Source organism: Cherax quadricarinatus, chromosome 11 (assembly GCF_038502225.1).
Source record: "Cherax quadricarinatus isolate ZL_2023a chromosome 11, ASM3850222v1, whole genome shotgun sequence".
Lineage (NCBI taxonomy): Eukaryota > Metazoa > Arthropoda > Malacostraca > Decapoda > Parastacidae > Cherax > Cherax quadricarinatus.
The window spans coordinates 4,736,354-4,755,318 of record NC_091302.1 but is presented as its reverse complement, the minus strand read 5'-3'; the positions used below and the strand labels follow the sequence as shown (position 1 = coordinate 4,755,318).

The 18,965-nt window shown below is 37.7% G+C and overlaps 1 protein-coding gene across 1 annotated transcript in view; it reads right to left on the bottom strand.

The window, feature by feature from the left end:
* Positions 1–6,300: 6,300 nt before the first annotated feature.
* LOC128687490 (zinc finger protein 585B-like) overlaps positions 6,301–18,965 on the bottom strand; it is a 17,030-nt gene continuing 4,365 nt past the window's right edge. The window contains exon 2 of the mRNA XM_070083910.1: positions 6,301–18,965. This exon is cut by the window's right edge and continues 308 nt beyond it. Within this exon, the coding sequence (XP_069940011.1) occupies positions 15,061–18,939 (3,879 nt within the window). The 5' untranslated portion in view covers positions 18,940–18,965 and the 3' untranslated portion in view covers positions 6,301–15,060.

Sequence of the window (18,965 nt, the reverse complement as noted above, 5' to 3'; positions counted from 1 at the left end):
CGTACAGTAATGAGGAAACAATTATTATTATAATCATAATGAAGCGTTAAACCCTTAACAGTCATGTAGAAACGAGAGAAACTTATTACGATGAGCGACGCTCTAAACACGTATCTTAGCGCTTCTTTTTGATAATAATAATAATAATTTAAACACGTACGTGTCATACAGCAGCTGTGCGAGTGAGGTGTAATCGGATTTTGATCGCGGGTTCTATCCCCATCCGTGGTATGGTTTGTTTGCAATAGTGTCATTACGATTTCGTGAGTCAAAGTAAGGAAGGATAGCTGTTAATTCTTTTAATCAAGAAGCACTGACCTTTTTTTTGGGGGGAGGAGGGATTACCCTAGGTAATTTACACTGGCTTATTCCAAGGACCCTAATGGAAATAAGTAAAAATTTTTAGGGGTTATCCTGGTGGGTAATTCACACATGTTACTATGTATGGTAATTGTACTTATGTGTACCTGTACCTGCAGGTCACACCGAGGTCCGGGGTTCCCATCTCTGGTACGGCTGGAAAACATTACGGACGTGTTTCTATAAGACACCTGCTGTTCCTGTTCTTCCATCAGTAAAATGTGTACCTGGGTGTTAGTGGACTGGTGTGGGTCGCATCCTGGGACACTGACCTAATTTGTGGAAAATGCTTAACATAACTAGGGGCTTTCTATATAGCAGTATGTCACTGATGTCATCTATGGCCTATATACCTTGTACATGTACATGTAGTAATTAATTATTATTGTTAGATAATTTACACTGGGTTATCCTAGGTAATGTTACTATGTAAGCCAGTTGTAATCATTTAAAACTTGTATAACTGTTCCCTAATAAACTTATCCAGAGTTTGTTATATTATAATCATAACTAAGCACTAGACCCACAAGGGTCATACAGTGCTGCATCCAGCGTTCAAAGGAAACTTTAACTGATGAAAGTAACGTCAATGTCTATTTATTCAGTATATTTTTAGGTAATTAAGTACATTTATATTAAGAGACAATTTGCAAGTAGTTTTATTAACGCGGATCGCTGTATGACTTGTGGGTTTAGCACTTAGTTTTAATTACAATAATAATAATATTACCATGAATTTTACAGGTGTTGAAGGCATTAGTCTGCTGTGAGAGTAACGTGTTTTACAGCATCAACCTTCCACCACACTTTGAGCTACATAACTATTATATTCATAAGGAAGCAGTAAGCTCATGGGTCATATAACCTGGGATATGCGAGGCAGTCAGGCTTGAACTATGGAAGAAATAGGTGGCTTCAGTTCCTTAAACCAAGAGCCCTTCGGTATCAAAACAATCCTACCTTCTTGAATGTACTTGGAATTTGAATGGAGGTTACTGTATTATTATATTCACAAATACATCACAAAGCAATTGTTTATGTTGTTAATAGGAAAGTACAGTGGACCCTTGACCAACGATATTAATCCATTCCTGAGGGCTCATCGTTAGTCGAAATTATCGTTAGTCGAGTTAATTTTCCCCATAAGAAATAATGGAAATCAAATTAATCCGTGCAAGACACCCAAAAGTAATGAAAAAAAAAAAAATTTACCACATGAAATATTAATTTTAATACACACAAACTGAAGAAGACATGTACAATTACATGACACTTACCTTTATTGAAGATCTGGTGATGATTGATGGGATGAGAGGAGGGGAAACCGTTGATCTTGTTAGTGTTTAGAAGGGGAATCCCCTTCCATTAGCACTTGAGGTGTCAAGTCCTTTTCCGGGGTTACTTCCCTTCTTCTTTTAATGCCACTAGGACCAGCTTGAGAGTCACTGGACCTCTGTCGCACAACATATCTGTCCATAGAGGCCTGTACCTCCTGTTCCTTTATGACATTCCTGAAGTGTTTCACAACATTGTCAGTTTGATAGTCACCAGCACGGCTTGCAATAGCTGTGTGAGGGTGATTTTCATCAAAAAAGGTATGCACTTTAAGCCACATTGCACACATTTCCTTAAGCTTTGAAGTAGACAACTTCTTCAATTTCTCTATCCCCTCCTCCGGAGCAGTTTCCTCAGGTCTGGCCTCTTGCTGTTGAAGATGATCTTGCAGCTCATCAGTGGTTAGTTCATTGTCGTCCTCCACCAACTCTTCCACATCCTCCCCACTAACCTCCAACCCCAAGGACTTCCGCAATGCCACAGTTGATTCCACAACTGGCATAGGCTTCTCAGGGTTAGCCTCAAATCCTTCAAAATCCCTTTTGTCTACACATTCTGGCCACAATTTCTTCCAAGCAGAGTTCAAGGTCCTCTTAGTCACTTCCTCCCAGGCTTTGCCTATAATGTTTACACAATTGAGGATGCTAAAGTGATCTCTCCAAAACTCTCTTAGAGTCAATTGAGTTTCTGAGGTCACTACAAAGCACCTTTCAAACATAGCTTTTGTGTAGAGTTTTTTGAAGTTTGCAATGACCTGCTGGTCCATGGGCTGCAGGAGAGGAGTGGTATTAGGAGGCAAAAACTTGACCTTAATGAAGCTCATGTCCCCAGAAAGTCGCTCTGCCACAACTGAAGGATAACCAGGAGCACTGTCTAATACCAGGAGGCACTTAAGGTCCAATTTATTTTCCAGGAGGTAATTTTTCACAGTGGGGGCAAATGCATGGTGTAACCAGTCATAGAAAAGGTCTCTAGTGACCCATGCCTTACTGTTTGCCCTCCACATCACACACAAATTAGCCTTGAGGACATTGTTTTTCCTGAACACTCTGGGAGTTTCAGAGTGATACACCAATAAAGGCTTCACTTTGCAATCACCACTAGCATTAGCACACATCAACAGAGTAAGCCTGTCTTTCATAGGCTTATGTCCTGGGAATGCCTTTTCCTCCTGAGTAATGTAGGTCCTGCTTTGCATTTTCTTCCAAAACAGGCCTGTTTCGTCACAATTAAACACTTGTTCAGGTTTCAATTCTTCACTGTCTATGTACTCCTTGAATTCCTGCACATATTTTTCAGCTGCATTTTGGTCCGAACTGGCAGCCTCACCATGCCTTATCACACTATGTATGCCACTACGATTCTTAAATCTCTCAAACCAACCTTTGCTGGCCTTAAATTCACTCACATCACCACTAGTTGCAGGCATTTTTCTAATTAAATCGTCATGCAACTTCCTAGCCTTTTCACATATGATCGCTTGAGAGATGCTATCTCCTACTATCTGTTTTTCGTTTATCCACACCAATAACACTCTCTCAACATCTCCTATCACTTGCGATCTCAGTTTCGAAAACATAGTTGCACCTTTGGCAAGAACAGCTTCCTTGATTGCCGTTTTCTTGGCCACAATAGTAGCGATGGTTGATTGGGGTTTTGTGTACAACCTGGCCAGCTCGGAGACACGCACTCCACTTTCATACTTAGCAATGATCTCTTTCTTCATATCCATAGTAATTCTCACCCTTTTTGCTGTAGGGTTAGCACTAGAAGCTTTCTTGGGGCCCATGGTGACTTATTTTGCAGGTGCAATCACTAAAAATGCTGTGATAATATGAAATGTTCCGATTGCATGTTTGGATGGGACCGCGGTGGGTGGCTGGCTTGTAAACACTGGCACCCACGGGACAAGTGAGGCGTGCTCAGGCCACAAGTGGATGCGTTTCGAACAGAACGAATAGCGTTGGTCGAGTTTTTTAGCGCTAGTCGAGGCAAAATTTTTGCGTTGAAATGTATCGCTAGTCAGATTTAACGTTATACGATGCCATCGTTGGTCGAGGGTCCACTGTACTAAACTTGTACAGTTCATACATCTATCACAAAGTAGAAAATACACCTACCATCCGACTTACGACCTGCTCGACTTGCAACCACTCGACTTACGACCGTGTTTTTTATGCCAAATTTCTGGGAAATATACAACTATTTGTGTTGTACACAGTGTTTATCCTAAACCTTACAATATAAAATACAGTACTAACAACATAAAAAGTAAAGTAAAACATGAAATACCAAAATAAAACAATAAAATAAAGTCATTACAAAAATGTTTTGTTGATATTCAGCAGTAAAGTTTGACTTACGACCATTTCAACTTACAACCGGTTTCTCGGAACCGAACTCGGTCGTAAGTCGGATGGTAGATGTATAAACAAAAACATCTGCAATACAGTTTTGTGCGGTTGAGCTTCAAATGTTTACATTATCCACTCAGATAAGGCAGAGTAACAAATTATTATATTGTTATATTCAGTGGAGATGCTAAACCCCTGAGGGTCATACAGCGCCTGAGAAATGGAAGTACGTAATCATGTTTGACCCAAATGTACTGTTACTCTGATTGCAGAAAGCGCTACACAGTCATACCCCACTTCATGTCATTTCAGCCTACCTCAAATTTACCTTTACGCCACTTTTCTGGAGTAAATTTCAGTTCAGTGAATGTCATTATGTCCAACTTTGTGTCTCAGCAATGTCACCTACATCATGATTTTTTTAATTGTTTTCATTATTCTTTAAAAAATGTGACTAAAATGTGTTTTTAGTGTTCTTTAAGGTTTAGCAATAGTTATATTCTTTTGTGAGTTATTTATGCTAGTTTTACAGTGTTTGTCATCATTTTAAAGCATTATGTCCGGTTTACGTCAAAAACCGGGTTACCTCACAGCTCTTTGAACCAATTACCACTAATGACCACATGAACTGTTAGTGTCTTACTAATCTTAACCCTTTGACTGTCGCGGCCGTATATATACGTTTGTGAGGTACCGTGTTTGACGTATATATACTCATAAATTCTAGCGGCTTCAAATCAGGCAGGAGAAAGCTAGTAGGCCCACATGTGAGAGAATGGGTCTGTGTGGTCAGTGTGCACCACATAAAAAAAATCCTGGAGCACGCAGTGCATAATGAGAAAAAAAAACTCCGACCGTTTTTTTTAATTAAAATGCCGACTTTGTGGTCTATTTTCATATAGTATTTGTGGTTGTATTCTCGTTTTCATGGTCTCATTTGATAGAATGGAAACTATATTATAGAAATGGAGGTGATTTTGATTAATTTTACTATAAAAAGAACCTGGAAATGGAGCACAAAGTACAGGAAATGTTTGATTTTTGCCGATGTTCAAAAGTAAACAAATGATGTCATTGTCCAATAAATGTCCAAATAGCCATTCTAATACGCAGTCATGAATGGGTTGATGTAATTTTTACAATTATTACAGTATTGCAGTAGTCTGCATAACAGTAAATCTTCTATTTTTTGTTTGAATAAAGTTTCAAAATAAAAAGCAAGAGTAATATCACAGGGACCTGGAGACATGACTGATGAACAAAGAAAATCTTATTTTAGAGCCAGGAATGTCTGCATTGTTCATTCTGGACCTTATTTTGAAATTGTCGTATTTTTTAATTTTCGTGAAATTGGCCAAATTGCAAATTTCTGACCATGTTATTGGGTAGTTGAAATCGGTAAATGGGCAGTTTCTTGTGCTCAATCGATAGAAAAAATAGAGTTCTGAAGAAATAGTTATGAGTTTGGTTGACTGGAATAACGGAATTAGCCGAAAATAGGGCTCAAAGTGGGCGAAATTGCCGATTTTTAAATATCGCCGAAGTCGCTAACTTCGCGAGAGCATAATTCCGTCAGTTTTCCATCAAATTTCGTTTTTTTGGTGTCTTTACAATCGGGAAAAGATTCTCTATCATTTCATAAGAAAAAATAATTTTTTATTTTTTCGAATATTTTGCGACACCAGGAGCAACTTCAGGATTGGGCCCTTCGACAGTCAAAGGGTTAAGTTAATTTTAAGTTTGCCCAAAATGCTCTGCATACAAAAGGGCTTTTAGCATGTACACCCAACTATTATTCCTTTGTACAACCATGTATCGTGTCAAAATAAATTTATTATTAATAATTAATGACATAGAGCTGGGTATGACTGTACACAAATGACTCCACACACACAATGAAATTTATGAGGACTTATTGGTCCAAGATGGACCATTAATTAGTCACACATATTGGTCCAAGTCAATCTGAATCATTATCATAAGTTTCATTCTCCTATGTGCAAGTTATTTGTGTATTGTTCCAGTCATGGTACCGTGTCTTTTTACAATAGAATGAAACTTATGACGACACATATTGGTAAGGCATCATCTCTTTAAGGTCTAATTTTATATAACTAAATGTATATTATTATTTACAAACATTATTTCAAGAGTAATACTGTATTCTCCAATGATATATCAAAGGATAACGACCAGGTAGGCAAAATTAATACACACTTTTCATATATGATAAATATTTAATTGGGTGGATTAGAAAATGAATAAAAATTGTGTATATTTCAGATATATATTTTTTTTATTTTGCCACATCACTAAATTATAGTAACTTCAAGACTAATTCGCTAATATTCAAACAAAAATAATGAAACAGCAGTAATTTACAGTAAAAATAAACATGTTTTATGTGTACCCTTCAAAGAAGAACTTTTAATTCAAGAAACAGAAGTTGCCACTCCTCTCTTGAACTAAACTTGATTACAGTGGACCCTTGAATTTCGTCCCCCATGAATATCATGAATTTTTGGAAATCGGTGACTTTTTTCTTCAAAATATTGGCTTGATTTTCGTGATTTGGCTTAGAAATTGGCAGTCATGTGAAACGAGTCCGAGCAGCCTATCAGCAGCCGTGGGCACACAAACACCATTCAGTGTCAGTCTGGCATTGTATCTCGGCGAGTGATGATCACCTCACGGGTTCATATGATACATTTCTTAATATATTTCATTTGTTTTAGTGCTTGCAGCTGCTAAATAAGCCACCATGGGCCCAAAGAAAGCTCCTAGTGCCAGCCCTTTGGTAAACAAAGTGAGAAACACAATTGAAGTAAACAAAGAGATCATAGAAAAATATGAAAGTGGAGTGCGTGTGGTGGAGCTCTCCAGGATGTACAGGAAAGCCCATTCAACCATCACTTCCACTGTGGTGAAGAAAAAGGAAATCAAGGAAGCTGATGTTGCAAAAGGGGTGAATATGCTAACGAAAAAGAGATCGCAAATAATCGAAGGTGTTGAGGAGATGTTGCTGGTGTGGATCGAACAAAAGGATAATCTGGGAAAAGGCAAGGCAGTTGCATGACGATCTCATGAAGAAAAGGCCTGGAACAAGTGCTGACATAGGTGAATTCAAAGCCAGCAAAGGCTGGTTCAAAAATTTCAAGAAGGGAAGTGGCATACACATTGTTGTGAGGCATGGTGAGGCTGCCAGTTCAGACAAACATGCAGCTGAAAAATTCATAAGTGAATTCAAGGACTATGTAGAGGCTGAAGGATTCTTCCCCCTACAAGTGTTCAGTTGTGACGAAACAGGCCTGTTTTGGAAGAAAATGCCAAAGAGGATCTGCATCACGCAGGAGGAAAAGGCACTGCCAGGACACAATCCTATGAAAGACAGGCTAACTCTCATGTTGTGTGGTAATGCTAGTGGGGATTTCAAAGTGAAGCCTTTACTGGTGTATCACTCTGAAAATCCCAGAGTGTTCAAGAAAAACAGTGTCATGAAGGCTAATTTGTGTGTGATGTGGAAGGCTAACAGTAAGGCATGGGTCATGAGAGACATTTTCCTTGATTGGTTCTATGAAGTGTTTGGCCCCAGTGTGAAGAAATACCTCCTGGAAAATAAATTGGAACTCAAGTGCCTCCTGGTAATGGACAATGCTCCTGTTGATCCTCCAGACTTGGAAGAGCAAATGGTGAAGAAGTTTAATTTCATCACAGTGAACTTCTTGCCCCCCCTAATTCCAGTGACTCCTCCAGCCCATGGACCAGCAGATCATTTCAAGCTTCAAAAAACTCTACACCAAAGCAACGTTTCAAAGGTGCTTTAACATAACCTTGGACTCTGAATTGACCCTAAGAGAGTTCTGGAAAGATTGCTTCAATATCCTCCATTGCATAAACCTTATAGGTAAGGCTTGGCAGGGAGTGACTTCCAGGATGATGAACTCTGCTTGAAGAAAATTGTGGCCAAAATGTGTCCTCGACAAAGATTTTGAAGAGTTTGAGGCTGACCCTGAGGACCCTATGCCAGTTGTGGAATCTATTGTGGCATTGGGGAAGCCCATGGGTTTGGAGGTTAGTGGGGAGGATGTGGAAGAGTTGGAGGAGGACCACAATGAAGAGCTAACCACTGAAGAGCTGCTAGACCTTAATCTGCAACAGCAACAGATCACAGCTCAAGAAATTGCTTCAGAGGAGGTGGAGAGAGGGAAGAAAGTTGCTTTCTTCAGAGGTTAAGGAGATGTGTGCAGTGTGGACTAGGATGGAAAAATTTGTGGAGGAACATCACCCTGACAAAGCTGTTGCAGGCTGTGTATGAGACATGTTCAATGACAACGTCTTGTCTCATTTTGGGCAAATTTTAAAGAAACGCCAGAAACAGACATTTCTGGAACAATTTTTTGAGCGACAGGGATCCAGTGACTCTCAAGCTGGTCCTAATTGCATTAGAAAACAAAGAAAGGAAGTAACCCCAGAAAAGAACTTGGTACTTGAAGTCTTTATGGAAGGGGATTCCCCCTTCCAAACAATAGTAACTCTTCCATCCTCTCCCCTCTTCCGCACATCAACAACTCTTCAATAAAAGTAAGTGTCAAGTTGTTATTGTTTTATTCTTCATGTCTCATTGTTTTCTGTGTAGAAATATGCACATTTAATGGAAAAAAAAAATTAATACTTTTGGGTGTCTGGAATATATTAATTTAATTTACATTATTATGGGGAAAATGATTTTGAAAATAATGAATTTTGAATTTCGGCGGACTCTCTGGAATGGATTAATCACGAAATTCAAGGGTCCACTGTACCTCCTATTGCCTATGTGATATATGGCTTTTACAAGTTTAGTGTTTTCCCCATCAATGTAACATACGCAGATTTTTTTTAACACACCAGTCGTACCCCAAAGAGGCAGGGTGACCTAAAAAGAAAAACTAAAGTCTTTCTTTTTAAATTTAGTAATTTATACAGTAGAAGGGGTTACTAGTCCCTTGTTCCCAGCATTTTAGTCGCCTCTTACGACACACATGGCTTACAGAGGAAGAATTCTTTTCCACTTCCCAATGGAGAATATGTGCAGGTATAATTTTTTAAACAATTTAATACACCAGCCATCTCTTCCACAGAGGTAGGGTGACCCCAAAAAAAGAAGAAACTCTTTCACCATCACTTACTCCATTACTGTCTTGTCAAAAGGGTTCTGATATTACAATTCAAAACTAAAATATCTCCTTCCAAGTACAGACACTGTACTTCCTACCTCAAGGACTTGAGTCCAGCTAACCAGTTTCCTGAATCCTTTCATAAATGTTACTTTGCTCACACTCCAACAGTACATTGGAGTGTGGGCTAAACCTGTATGTCATGCAGTATCCTTCTCCATCAATCTTTTTTCATAAAAATACAATAACTACAAATACAGAAATTCATTCTAACATACTGTACATAAATTGGTAATAATTTTGTCTTTGTCAGTTGCTGTATCCTTGTGAATGTAACAAGAATAACAGATTAACCCTTAAACTGTCCAAACGTAGATCTTCGTTTTTTCAACATTTGAAAGTATGTAAAAAAAACGTAGATCTTTTTTTTTTTTTACATTTAAAAACGTGTAAAAAAAACTGATCTACGTTTTTTTTTTTATTTGAAAATATGTAAAAAAACGATGATCTACTTTTGGAGCACTGCGCATGTGAATGGAAATCTGTTTGGACAGTTTAAGGGTTAAATAACATACTTCATCTTAAGTTAATTATCACAGATATTCCTAACACAGATTTACTTAATACAATTTCAGAGTAAATGAATTGAAATTTAGAATTATTTAACAAATGATGGCTGAGTACATTATGTGTACCAAGATATGGTATAAACCTTGTTTAAGTGTGTTTCTAAACCAACCAAGATATACATATCTCTCAGAGTATATGTACACTAAGAGGTATAAGTCTCTGAGTATATACAGGAGGTGTGTATCTCTCATGGTATACAAGACATATTTCTCAATGTTACATTGAGAAGTACAGCATATATTTTTCAGCATACATACTGTACAGTGGACCCCCAGTGTTTGTCCTTAATTCATTTCAGAAGGTATGTTGAAATCCAAAATGGACAAAAACTGAAGTAATACAGTGTACATGCATTTCCCATAAGAAATAATGTAAATCCAATTAATCTGTTCCAGACACCCAAAAATATTAACAAAAAATAAATTAAGTTAGTAATAGAACTAGGCATTAAAAAACACAATAAAAAGTAAAATACATACACAGTACATTCATTACTTACCTTAAAATATTTGTAGTCTTAATGTAGGGTGAGAGGTGAGTAGTATTTATTTGTAGGAAGTCAGTGTAGGTAGCCGGTAGGTGTAGCCTGCCTGGGCTACACCTATCGGCTACCTACACTGTGGCCCAAAGCCATATTATTACCATTGACATACCATGTTCACTGAGTTTAATCATTTCTAACAACTACCTTTAGATGCTATCATAAACAAAAGGAGAAGAAATGAATAATTCATGCCAAGAATTATAAACAAAAGCGTTATGTACATATAAAGGGTGGTGACTGCGCCAATGTAGATTCATATATGTTTTCTCTAATGCTGGACCAGAGAAAACGTAATGTTTTCCCTCCAACGACTACCACCTCTCCATAGCATATAAACACTGCATGTTTATATGCTATGTAACATGTTTCTTATATGATTTTGAAGAAAATATCCTAGATGTATTAAGGAAAATGTCTATATTAACGTAAAATAAGACATTTAATGTGCCCAAGAGTGAGTCACAAATGTATGAGCGGCCCAGGCAGATGTGTCTGGTACAGATGATTTCTGAGCGGATGTACAAAACCCAGGGTAAAATTTCGCTGCAAAAAGTGGTCGAAATCCAAATTGTAAGATTTCCACACCAGATGAAATCCGGGGGTCCACTATATATTGAGAGATTCGTATTTCTTACTGTTATATTGAGAAGTACAGCATATATTTCTCAGGATATATACTGTATATTGAAATATTCATATTTCTCACTGTTACACTGAGAGGTATAGTATATATTTCTCAGGATATACAGTGGACCCTCAACCAGCGATGGCATCGATTAATGATAAATCTGACTAGCGATACATTTTAACGCAAAAATTTTGCCTCGACTAGCGCTTAAAAACCCGACCAGCGCTATTTGTTCCATACGAGACGCGTCCACTTTGGCCTGAGCGCGCCTCACTTGTCCCGTGGGTGCCAGTGTTTACAAGCCAGCCACCGCGGTAGCTTCCAAACATACAACTGGAACATTTCATATTATCACAGCCTTTGTAGTGATTGCACCTGCAAAATAAGTCACCATGGGCCCCAAGAAAGCTTCTAGTGCCAACCCTACAGCAAAAAGGGTGAGAATTACTATGGAAATGAAGAAAGAGATCATTGCTAAGTATGAAAGTGGAGTGCATGTCTCTGAGCTGGCCAGGTTGTATAATAAACCCCAATCAACCATCGCTACTATTGTGGGCAAGAAAACGGCAATCAAGGAAGCTGTTCTTGCCAAAGGTGCAACTATGTTTTCGAAACTGAGATCACAAGCGGTAGAAGATGTTGAGAGACTCTTATTGGTGTGGATAAACGAGAAACAGATAGCAGGAGATAGCATCTCTCAAGCGATCATATGTGAAAAGGCTAAGAAGTTGCATGACGATTTAATTAAAAAAATGCCAGCAACTAGTGATGTGAGTGAATTTAAGGCCAGCAAAGGTTGGTTTGAGAGATTTAAGAAGCGTAGTGGCATTCATAGTGTGATAAGGCATGGTGAGGCTGCCAGTTAGGACCACAAAGCGGCTGAAAAATATGTGCAGGAATTCAAGGGGTACATAGACAGTGAAGGACTGAAACCTGAACAAGTGTTTAATTGTGACGAAACAGGCCTGTTTTGGAAGAAAATGCCAAGCAGGACGTACATTACTCAGGAGGAAAAGGCACTCCCAGGACATAAGCCGATGAAAGACAGGCTTACTCTGTTGATGTGTGCCAATGCTAGTGGTGACTGCAAAGGGAAGCCTTTATTGGTGTATCACTCTGAAACTCCCAGAGTGTTCAGGAAAAACAATGTCGTCAAGGCTAATCTGTGTGTGCTGTGGAGGGCAAACAGTAAGGCATGGGTCACTAGGGACTTTTTCTATGACTGGTTACACCATGTATTTGCCCCCAATGTGAAAAATTACCTAATTGAAAAGAAATTAGACCTTAAGTGCCTCCTGGTATTAGACAATGCTCCTGGTCATCCTTCAGACTTGGCAGAGCGACTGTCTAGGGACATGAGCTTCATTAAGGTGAAGTTTTTGCCTCCTAATACCACTCCTCTCCTGCAGCCCATGGACCAGCAGGTCATTTCCAACTTCAAGAAACTGTACTCAAAAGCTATGTTTGAAAGGTGCTTTGTAGTGACCTCAGAAACTCAACTGACTCTAAGAGAGTTTTGGAAAGATCATTTTACCATCCTCAATTGTGTAAACATTATAGGTAAGGCTTGGGAGGAAGTGACTAAGAGGACCTTGAACTCTCCTTGGAAAAAACTGTGGCCAGAATGTGTAGACAAAAGGGATTTTGAAGGGTTTGAGGCTAACCCTGAGACTCCTATGCCAGTTGAGGAATCCATTGTGGCATTGGGGAAGTCCTTGGGGTTGGAGGTTAGTGGGGAGGATGTGGAAGAGCTGGTGGAGGAGGACAATGAAGAACAAACCACTGATGAGCTGCAAGATCATCTTGAACAGCAGGAGGGCAGACCTGAGGAAACTGCTTCGGAGGAGGGGATAGAGAAATTGAAGAAGTTGCCTACTTCTAAGATTAAGGAAATGTGTGCAAAGTGGCTTGAAGTGCAAACCGTTTTTGATGAAAATCACCCTGACACAGGTACTGCAAGCCGTGTTGGCAACCTGTACACTGACAATGTTGTGAACCACTTTAGGAAAGTCATAAAGGAACGAGAGGTACAGGTATCTATGGACAGATATGTTGTGCGACAGAAGTCCAGTGACTCTCAAGCTGGCCCTAGTGGCATTAAAAGAACAAGGGAAGTAACCCCAGAAAAAGACTTGCTACCTCAAGTGCTAATGGAAGGGGATTCCCCTTCTAAACACTAAGAAGATCAACGGTCTCCCCTCCTCCCATCCCATCCCATCAATCATCACCAGATCTTCAATAAAGGTAAGTGTCATGTAACTGTGCATGTCTTCTTCAGTTTGTGTGTATTAAAATTAATATTTCATGTGGTAAAATTTTTTTTTTCAATACTTTGGGGTGTCTTGCACGGATTAATTTGATTTCCATTATTTCTTATGGGGAAAATTAACTTGACTAACGATTATTTCGATTAACGATGAGCTCTCAGGAATGGATTAATATCGCTGGTTGAGGGTCCACTGTATACTGTATACTGAGAGATTCATATTTGCTTTAATCCATATACATATTTTGAATTAAATTTTCTTGGGTGCTGCTGAACAAGTCATAAGCAGCATTAATGACCCTTTACACAACATAAACCAAGTATTTAGATGTTTCAGTACTCTGGTTACCTGTCCTGACACTTAACTAGGTACAATATATGCATTTTGTAACATTTGGGAATGCAGATACTCCTCGACTAATGATGGGGTTACATTCCAACAAACCCATCGTAAGTCAGAAATATTTTGTCAAATATGAATGTGATATGCTAAATAAATAAGTAAATAAATAACTAGTGTCACTGAATAAGTAAATAAACAAATAATTACTGTAACTAAATACCAGTATTGACAAGTAAATAAATGAGCACAAGTTACAGACCTACTGCTTTCATGCTGGGTAATTATCTTAAGTTTCATCTAAGTAACTGTTTGTGCACCATCGTAAAGTCAAAATATCATAAGTTGAACCATCGTATGTCGAGGAGCACCTGCACATACTAAATATGTTAATAAATAGGCAAAGCAGGAAGTTGTAATCCATTAGGAGGTAATGTAGAATGTACTATAACCACTGGACCAACTAGTTTACCATGTCCCCTTGATTATGATAATAATAATACAACCACAGGTGGCAGGTAATGGTGTAAAATACCAACATGGATGCAAATTAAGTGACGTGATAAGTTCCTGCAGTGGCAAAAGGTCATCAATAAAACTTCCACGTAACTATATCTGTATCAATTTCTCACCATAACCACTGGAAACTTAAGAATATTATATGACAAACTAAGTAGTGAAAATGTGGACTCCAAAGCAGAGCCCTGATCCAGTATTGTAAATGCAAATACTATTTTTTTTTTTTCAACAAGTCGGCCATCTCCCACCGAGGCAGGGTGACCCAAAAAGAAAGAAAATCCCCAAAAAGAAAATACTTTCATCATCATTCAACACTTTCACCTCACTCACACATAATCACTGTTTTTGCAGAGGTGCTCAGAATACAACAGTTTAGAAGTATATACGTATAAAAATACACAATATATCCCTCCAAACTGCCAATATCCCAAACCCCTCCTTTAGAGTGCAGGCATTGTACTTCCCATTTCCAGGACTCAAGTCCGGTTAATAAAATAACCGGTTTCCCTGAATCCCTTCACTAAATATTATTCTGCTCACACTCCAACAGCTCGTCAGGTCCCAAATACTATTTGTCTCCATTCACTCCTATCTAACACGCTCACGCACGCCTGTATGATTATTATTACAGTATATTCATGGGGTAGTGTTAAACTCATTGAGGAATTGTAGCACCTGTGGTACAGGAGCAAATCACTGGCCTGGAGTTTTGTGACTGACTCACCACCTGTTCTGTGGTTTGGTCCCAGAAAAGGTAAAGTAACTCTGTTTCCTTGGATTAAGAGCTCTTCACTGCCTAGTTATGTCCATTATAAAAACATAACTTCAGTTGCAAATGTGTTTAAATTAATCAATATTGTGAACTTTTATTTCTTCTTCATAAGAATTCTTGAGCTCTTATTTTTTTGGGTAAATTCATCACTATACATCAGTGTAATTTCTTTTTACACCAGCTATTTATGTGGTCCTTTAACTTGGCCAATCTTGTGAAAGATTTTCCACATCCCTGGCACTTATACTGACTGTTTTCCTTCAAATATATCTCCCTTTCCCTAACATTATTGCTGTTTACTACATTTGCTACAGCACTTCCTTCATTTTCTCTTTTTATTTTTCTAGTCCATGAGTTAACCTTATAATTATCAGATGCACTTCTTGTTAGAGTAGGGTTTATGTTACTATTGTCTGTTGCTTGCAGTTCTTCAGTGAATATTTTCTCTGGGTGCAATTTATTAACATGTTCATTTAACTTTGATAAGTCTGAAAATTTTTCACCACAAAAAGAGCACTTGCAATATTCTATCTTACAAATGTTATGGTCTTCTTTCTCCCCTTCAGTTTTGAAAGGAAAATTTATAGGTTGATATTGAGACTGTTTAACCAACATCTTTTTAATGAGCTTACTTGAATGTTTTACTCTATTATTCTTCCCAAAATCAACATTTTCACTATTGCAGTTCAAAACTAAGCCAGGTTCCTCATCAAAACTATTTTTGTGACTCATCTGTTTATGAAACCTAAGTGCTGAAGCTCTTCTAAAAACTATTCCACATGCAGTGCAGGTATTCCCATTACAGCTATTTTCTTTTGCCCTTTTGTCTTTCTTATCATATTTTTTACATGGTTCCTCACATTCACTAGAATTACAAACTTTACTTATGCCTTTAAATATTTCAACTTTCTCTTCAGTATTTCTTTTTATGACAGTTTCTAAGGAGTCATTTTTAAAATGAGTTTCTTTTTGTTTATAATGATCAATGCAGATTTCAATATATTCTTCACTCAATTCTTCTTCACATTTTACACTGGGTGTTAAAACCTTTGATGGTTTTCCATAAACAGAACATTTACATATATTCTTCTGCTCTTCATTTTCATGGATGTATTTTCCACACTTCACACAATGTTCTTTTTTCTTATCTTTGAAAATTTCAATATCATTCTCAAAGGTTTTAGATTCTACTAATACTGTATTTCCATTGTCAATACTTACTACAACAGGATCCTCATTCAAATTACCTATTTTTTCAAGAAGTATAAATTCTTTGTCAAGTAAATGTTTATTTTTTTGCTCTTTCATCACATGGGCCATTCCTTGGTGGTATTTTTTAATGTGATATTTTACTGCAGAGGATTGAGTGAAGGCTGCTGAACAACTGCTACATCTAAAAGGTTTTTCTCCAGTATGCATCTTCACATGATCTTTTAAGTGGGAAATTTGACGGAAAGCACTACCACAATCATTACACCTGTATGGTCTCTCATCTGTATGCATTCTCATATGAGTTTTAAGATTGGAACTTTGCTTGAAATTTTTCTTGCAAACTGTACACTGGTATTGTTTTAAAACAGCTGTGATACTGCTCTTAGTTTTTAGTGTATTCTCAGCACATCCTGAATCAACTTCTAATGAACATTTGTGCTTATACTGACCATTTTCTGAAACAGAGGCAGTCTTTATAATGCCTTCTTTATTGTCATCACTGCTTGGAGCATCATCTTCAACCTCATCTTTTATTCCAACCAATAAATGAGATACATCTTTATTAAGATCATCAATATCTATATTATGTGATGTTTGTTTATGCAAATTTAAAGCCTTGACGCTTTTAAGCTGTAAACCACACATTTCACATATACCCCCATTATCATCTACATGTAGCTTGCTGTGTTTCCTCAAGCTGCTTTTAGTTTTGAATATAGCATCACATTTGTTACATTTGTATCGTGTCTCATCTGCATGTGTCTGCATGTGCTGTTTTTTATAGCAAGAATCCAGAAATGTTTTATCACAAATCTTGCAATAAAAATTTCTAACAAAGCATTTCTTGGCAATTTTCATTTTCTTTACCTTTCCCTCAATATGCTGGGTTCTCTGGTGACATCTTAGTCGTGAAGATTGTTTAAATGCAGCATCGCACAGATTGCACCTGTATGGTTCCTCTCCTGTGTGTATCCTTACGTGAGCTTTTAAATGGGCTATCTGTTTAAACCCTATTCCACAATAATCACAATAATATGGTCTTTCTCCTGTATGAGTACGCATGTGTATAATATAATTGGAAGATGTCTTACAATCCTTGCCACACTGTTCACACTCATATGATCTGGGAATACGAATCTTTTTGTCCAATATTTTTTTCTCTTTTCGTTTAAATTTAATAGATTTATTTGTGTGTAAATCATGTATAATCATCTCTTCATCTTTTGAAATTTTTTGCCTTTTCTGTTTTTTAGTTTTATTATCCATTTCTTCAGCAGGAAATAGCTCTTTTTCAGGTTCAAATGTAACTTCTGTTACAGAATCTAGACCATTATCCCAAACAAGCAAGTCACAGTTGCTATGTCCTATTTCTTCAGTTTCCTGCAGCACTACAGTTTCTGATATAGGTGGTGACCTAGGTTTAGGAAGAGGAGGAAAGGTTATGAGAGTGTAATCTTTCTCTGCTAGAGCTTTTGGAAGTACAATCAAGTATCCTTGTCCATCCTCTCCCTGGGATTCCAACACAGTGCCTGTGGCTAAAGCATCCCGCACAATATCTGGATGAGGTATATTTGTCATCTGTTCAACCTCTGTCGTGGCATTTCCTGTAATAGTGGCTGATGGTTGAATGTTGCTGATAAAATCTGAATCCAGGTCTTGTGATTGCATATTTTGAATGGATGAAAATGTGTCAGATGAGAGCACTGTAGTGCTGTTTCTAAAGTTCTTTTCTTTAGTTGATATACTTTTACTTCTAGATTCTGACTTTTCAGAAACATTATTTTTCAAACATATATTTTCATTAAGTGTTTTATTAATATAATTGTCATTATCTTGTGCAGGTATTTTCTGAGATACATACCTGTAAGTGCCATTAGTGTTGTGCACTTTCTTGTGTAATGAAAGACTACTTAGACGTGAAAATACTTTTTCACACAATTCACAAGGATAAGGTCCACGAGAAAGATGGGTACCCATGTGAGCCCTTAATGTTGTCTCCTCACGAAATGATACTCCACATTCCTCACACTGAAATGGTCTTTCTCCAGTGTGTATTCTCAGGTGACGTTTAAGTCTAGGCTCAGTTATAAACTTGTCCCCACATTCAGAGCATTCATAAATTTTATCTTCATGTTTAAGCAAGTGGATTCGTAACTGCCCACCACTAGAAAATGCTACATAGCATATATGACACTTATGATTTTTTATCCCATTATGTACTTTCACATGCAACTTTAAGGCTGACATTGTCGTAAAGGTATCCTCACACAGTTCACACTCAAAAGGCCGTTCACCTGTATGTGTACGCTCATGCTCTGTCAAATGATGAGACTGACGGAAAGTCATGCTACAGTATGGACAACTGTGAGGTTTCTCTCCAGTGTGAGTCATCACATGACTTCTGAGAGTGGAAGTTGTCTGCAAAGAGATGCCACAAAATTTGCACTTATATTTAGCTATTTTTTTACTATTTGTTTTAATTCTAATTTGCTCTGTCTTACTCCTTCTTGTATTATGAAGTATTATGTCTGTGTTTTTACCTTCTAATACTGACAGTTCTTTGTCAAGTTCAGTTAATGCACATTTATCAGTATTAGCCTCTACATTTTTTGAGGCTTCATTATCTTTAACCTTGATCATAATACTTTCTGTAAGCTTACTCTTAACCAAGTCTCCGTTTTCCTTTTGCTTTAATTCAATTGCAGTTGAAGCTGTGACTGTCATATTTGTAGTTGTAATATGAAGAATATCTTTCACTGGTGAAACTTCCTCTGTATTTGGTACCAACACTTGCACAGTTTTGGAATCTTTACCAGCTTTCATTTTTTTGTTATCAATGTTAGCAGTAA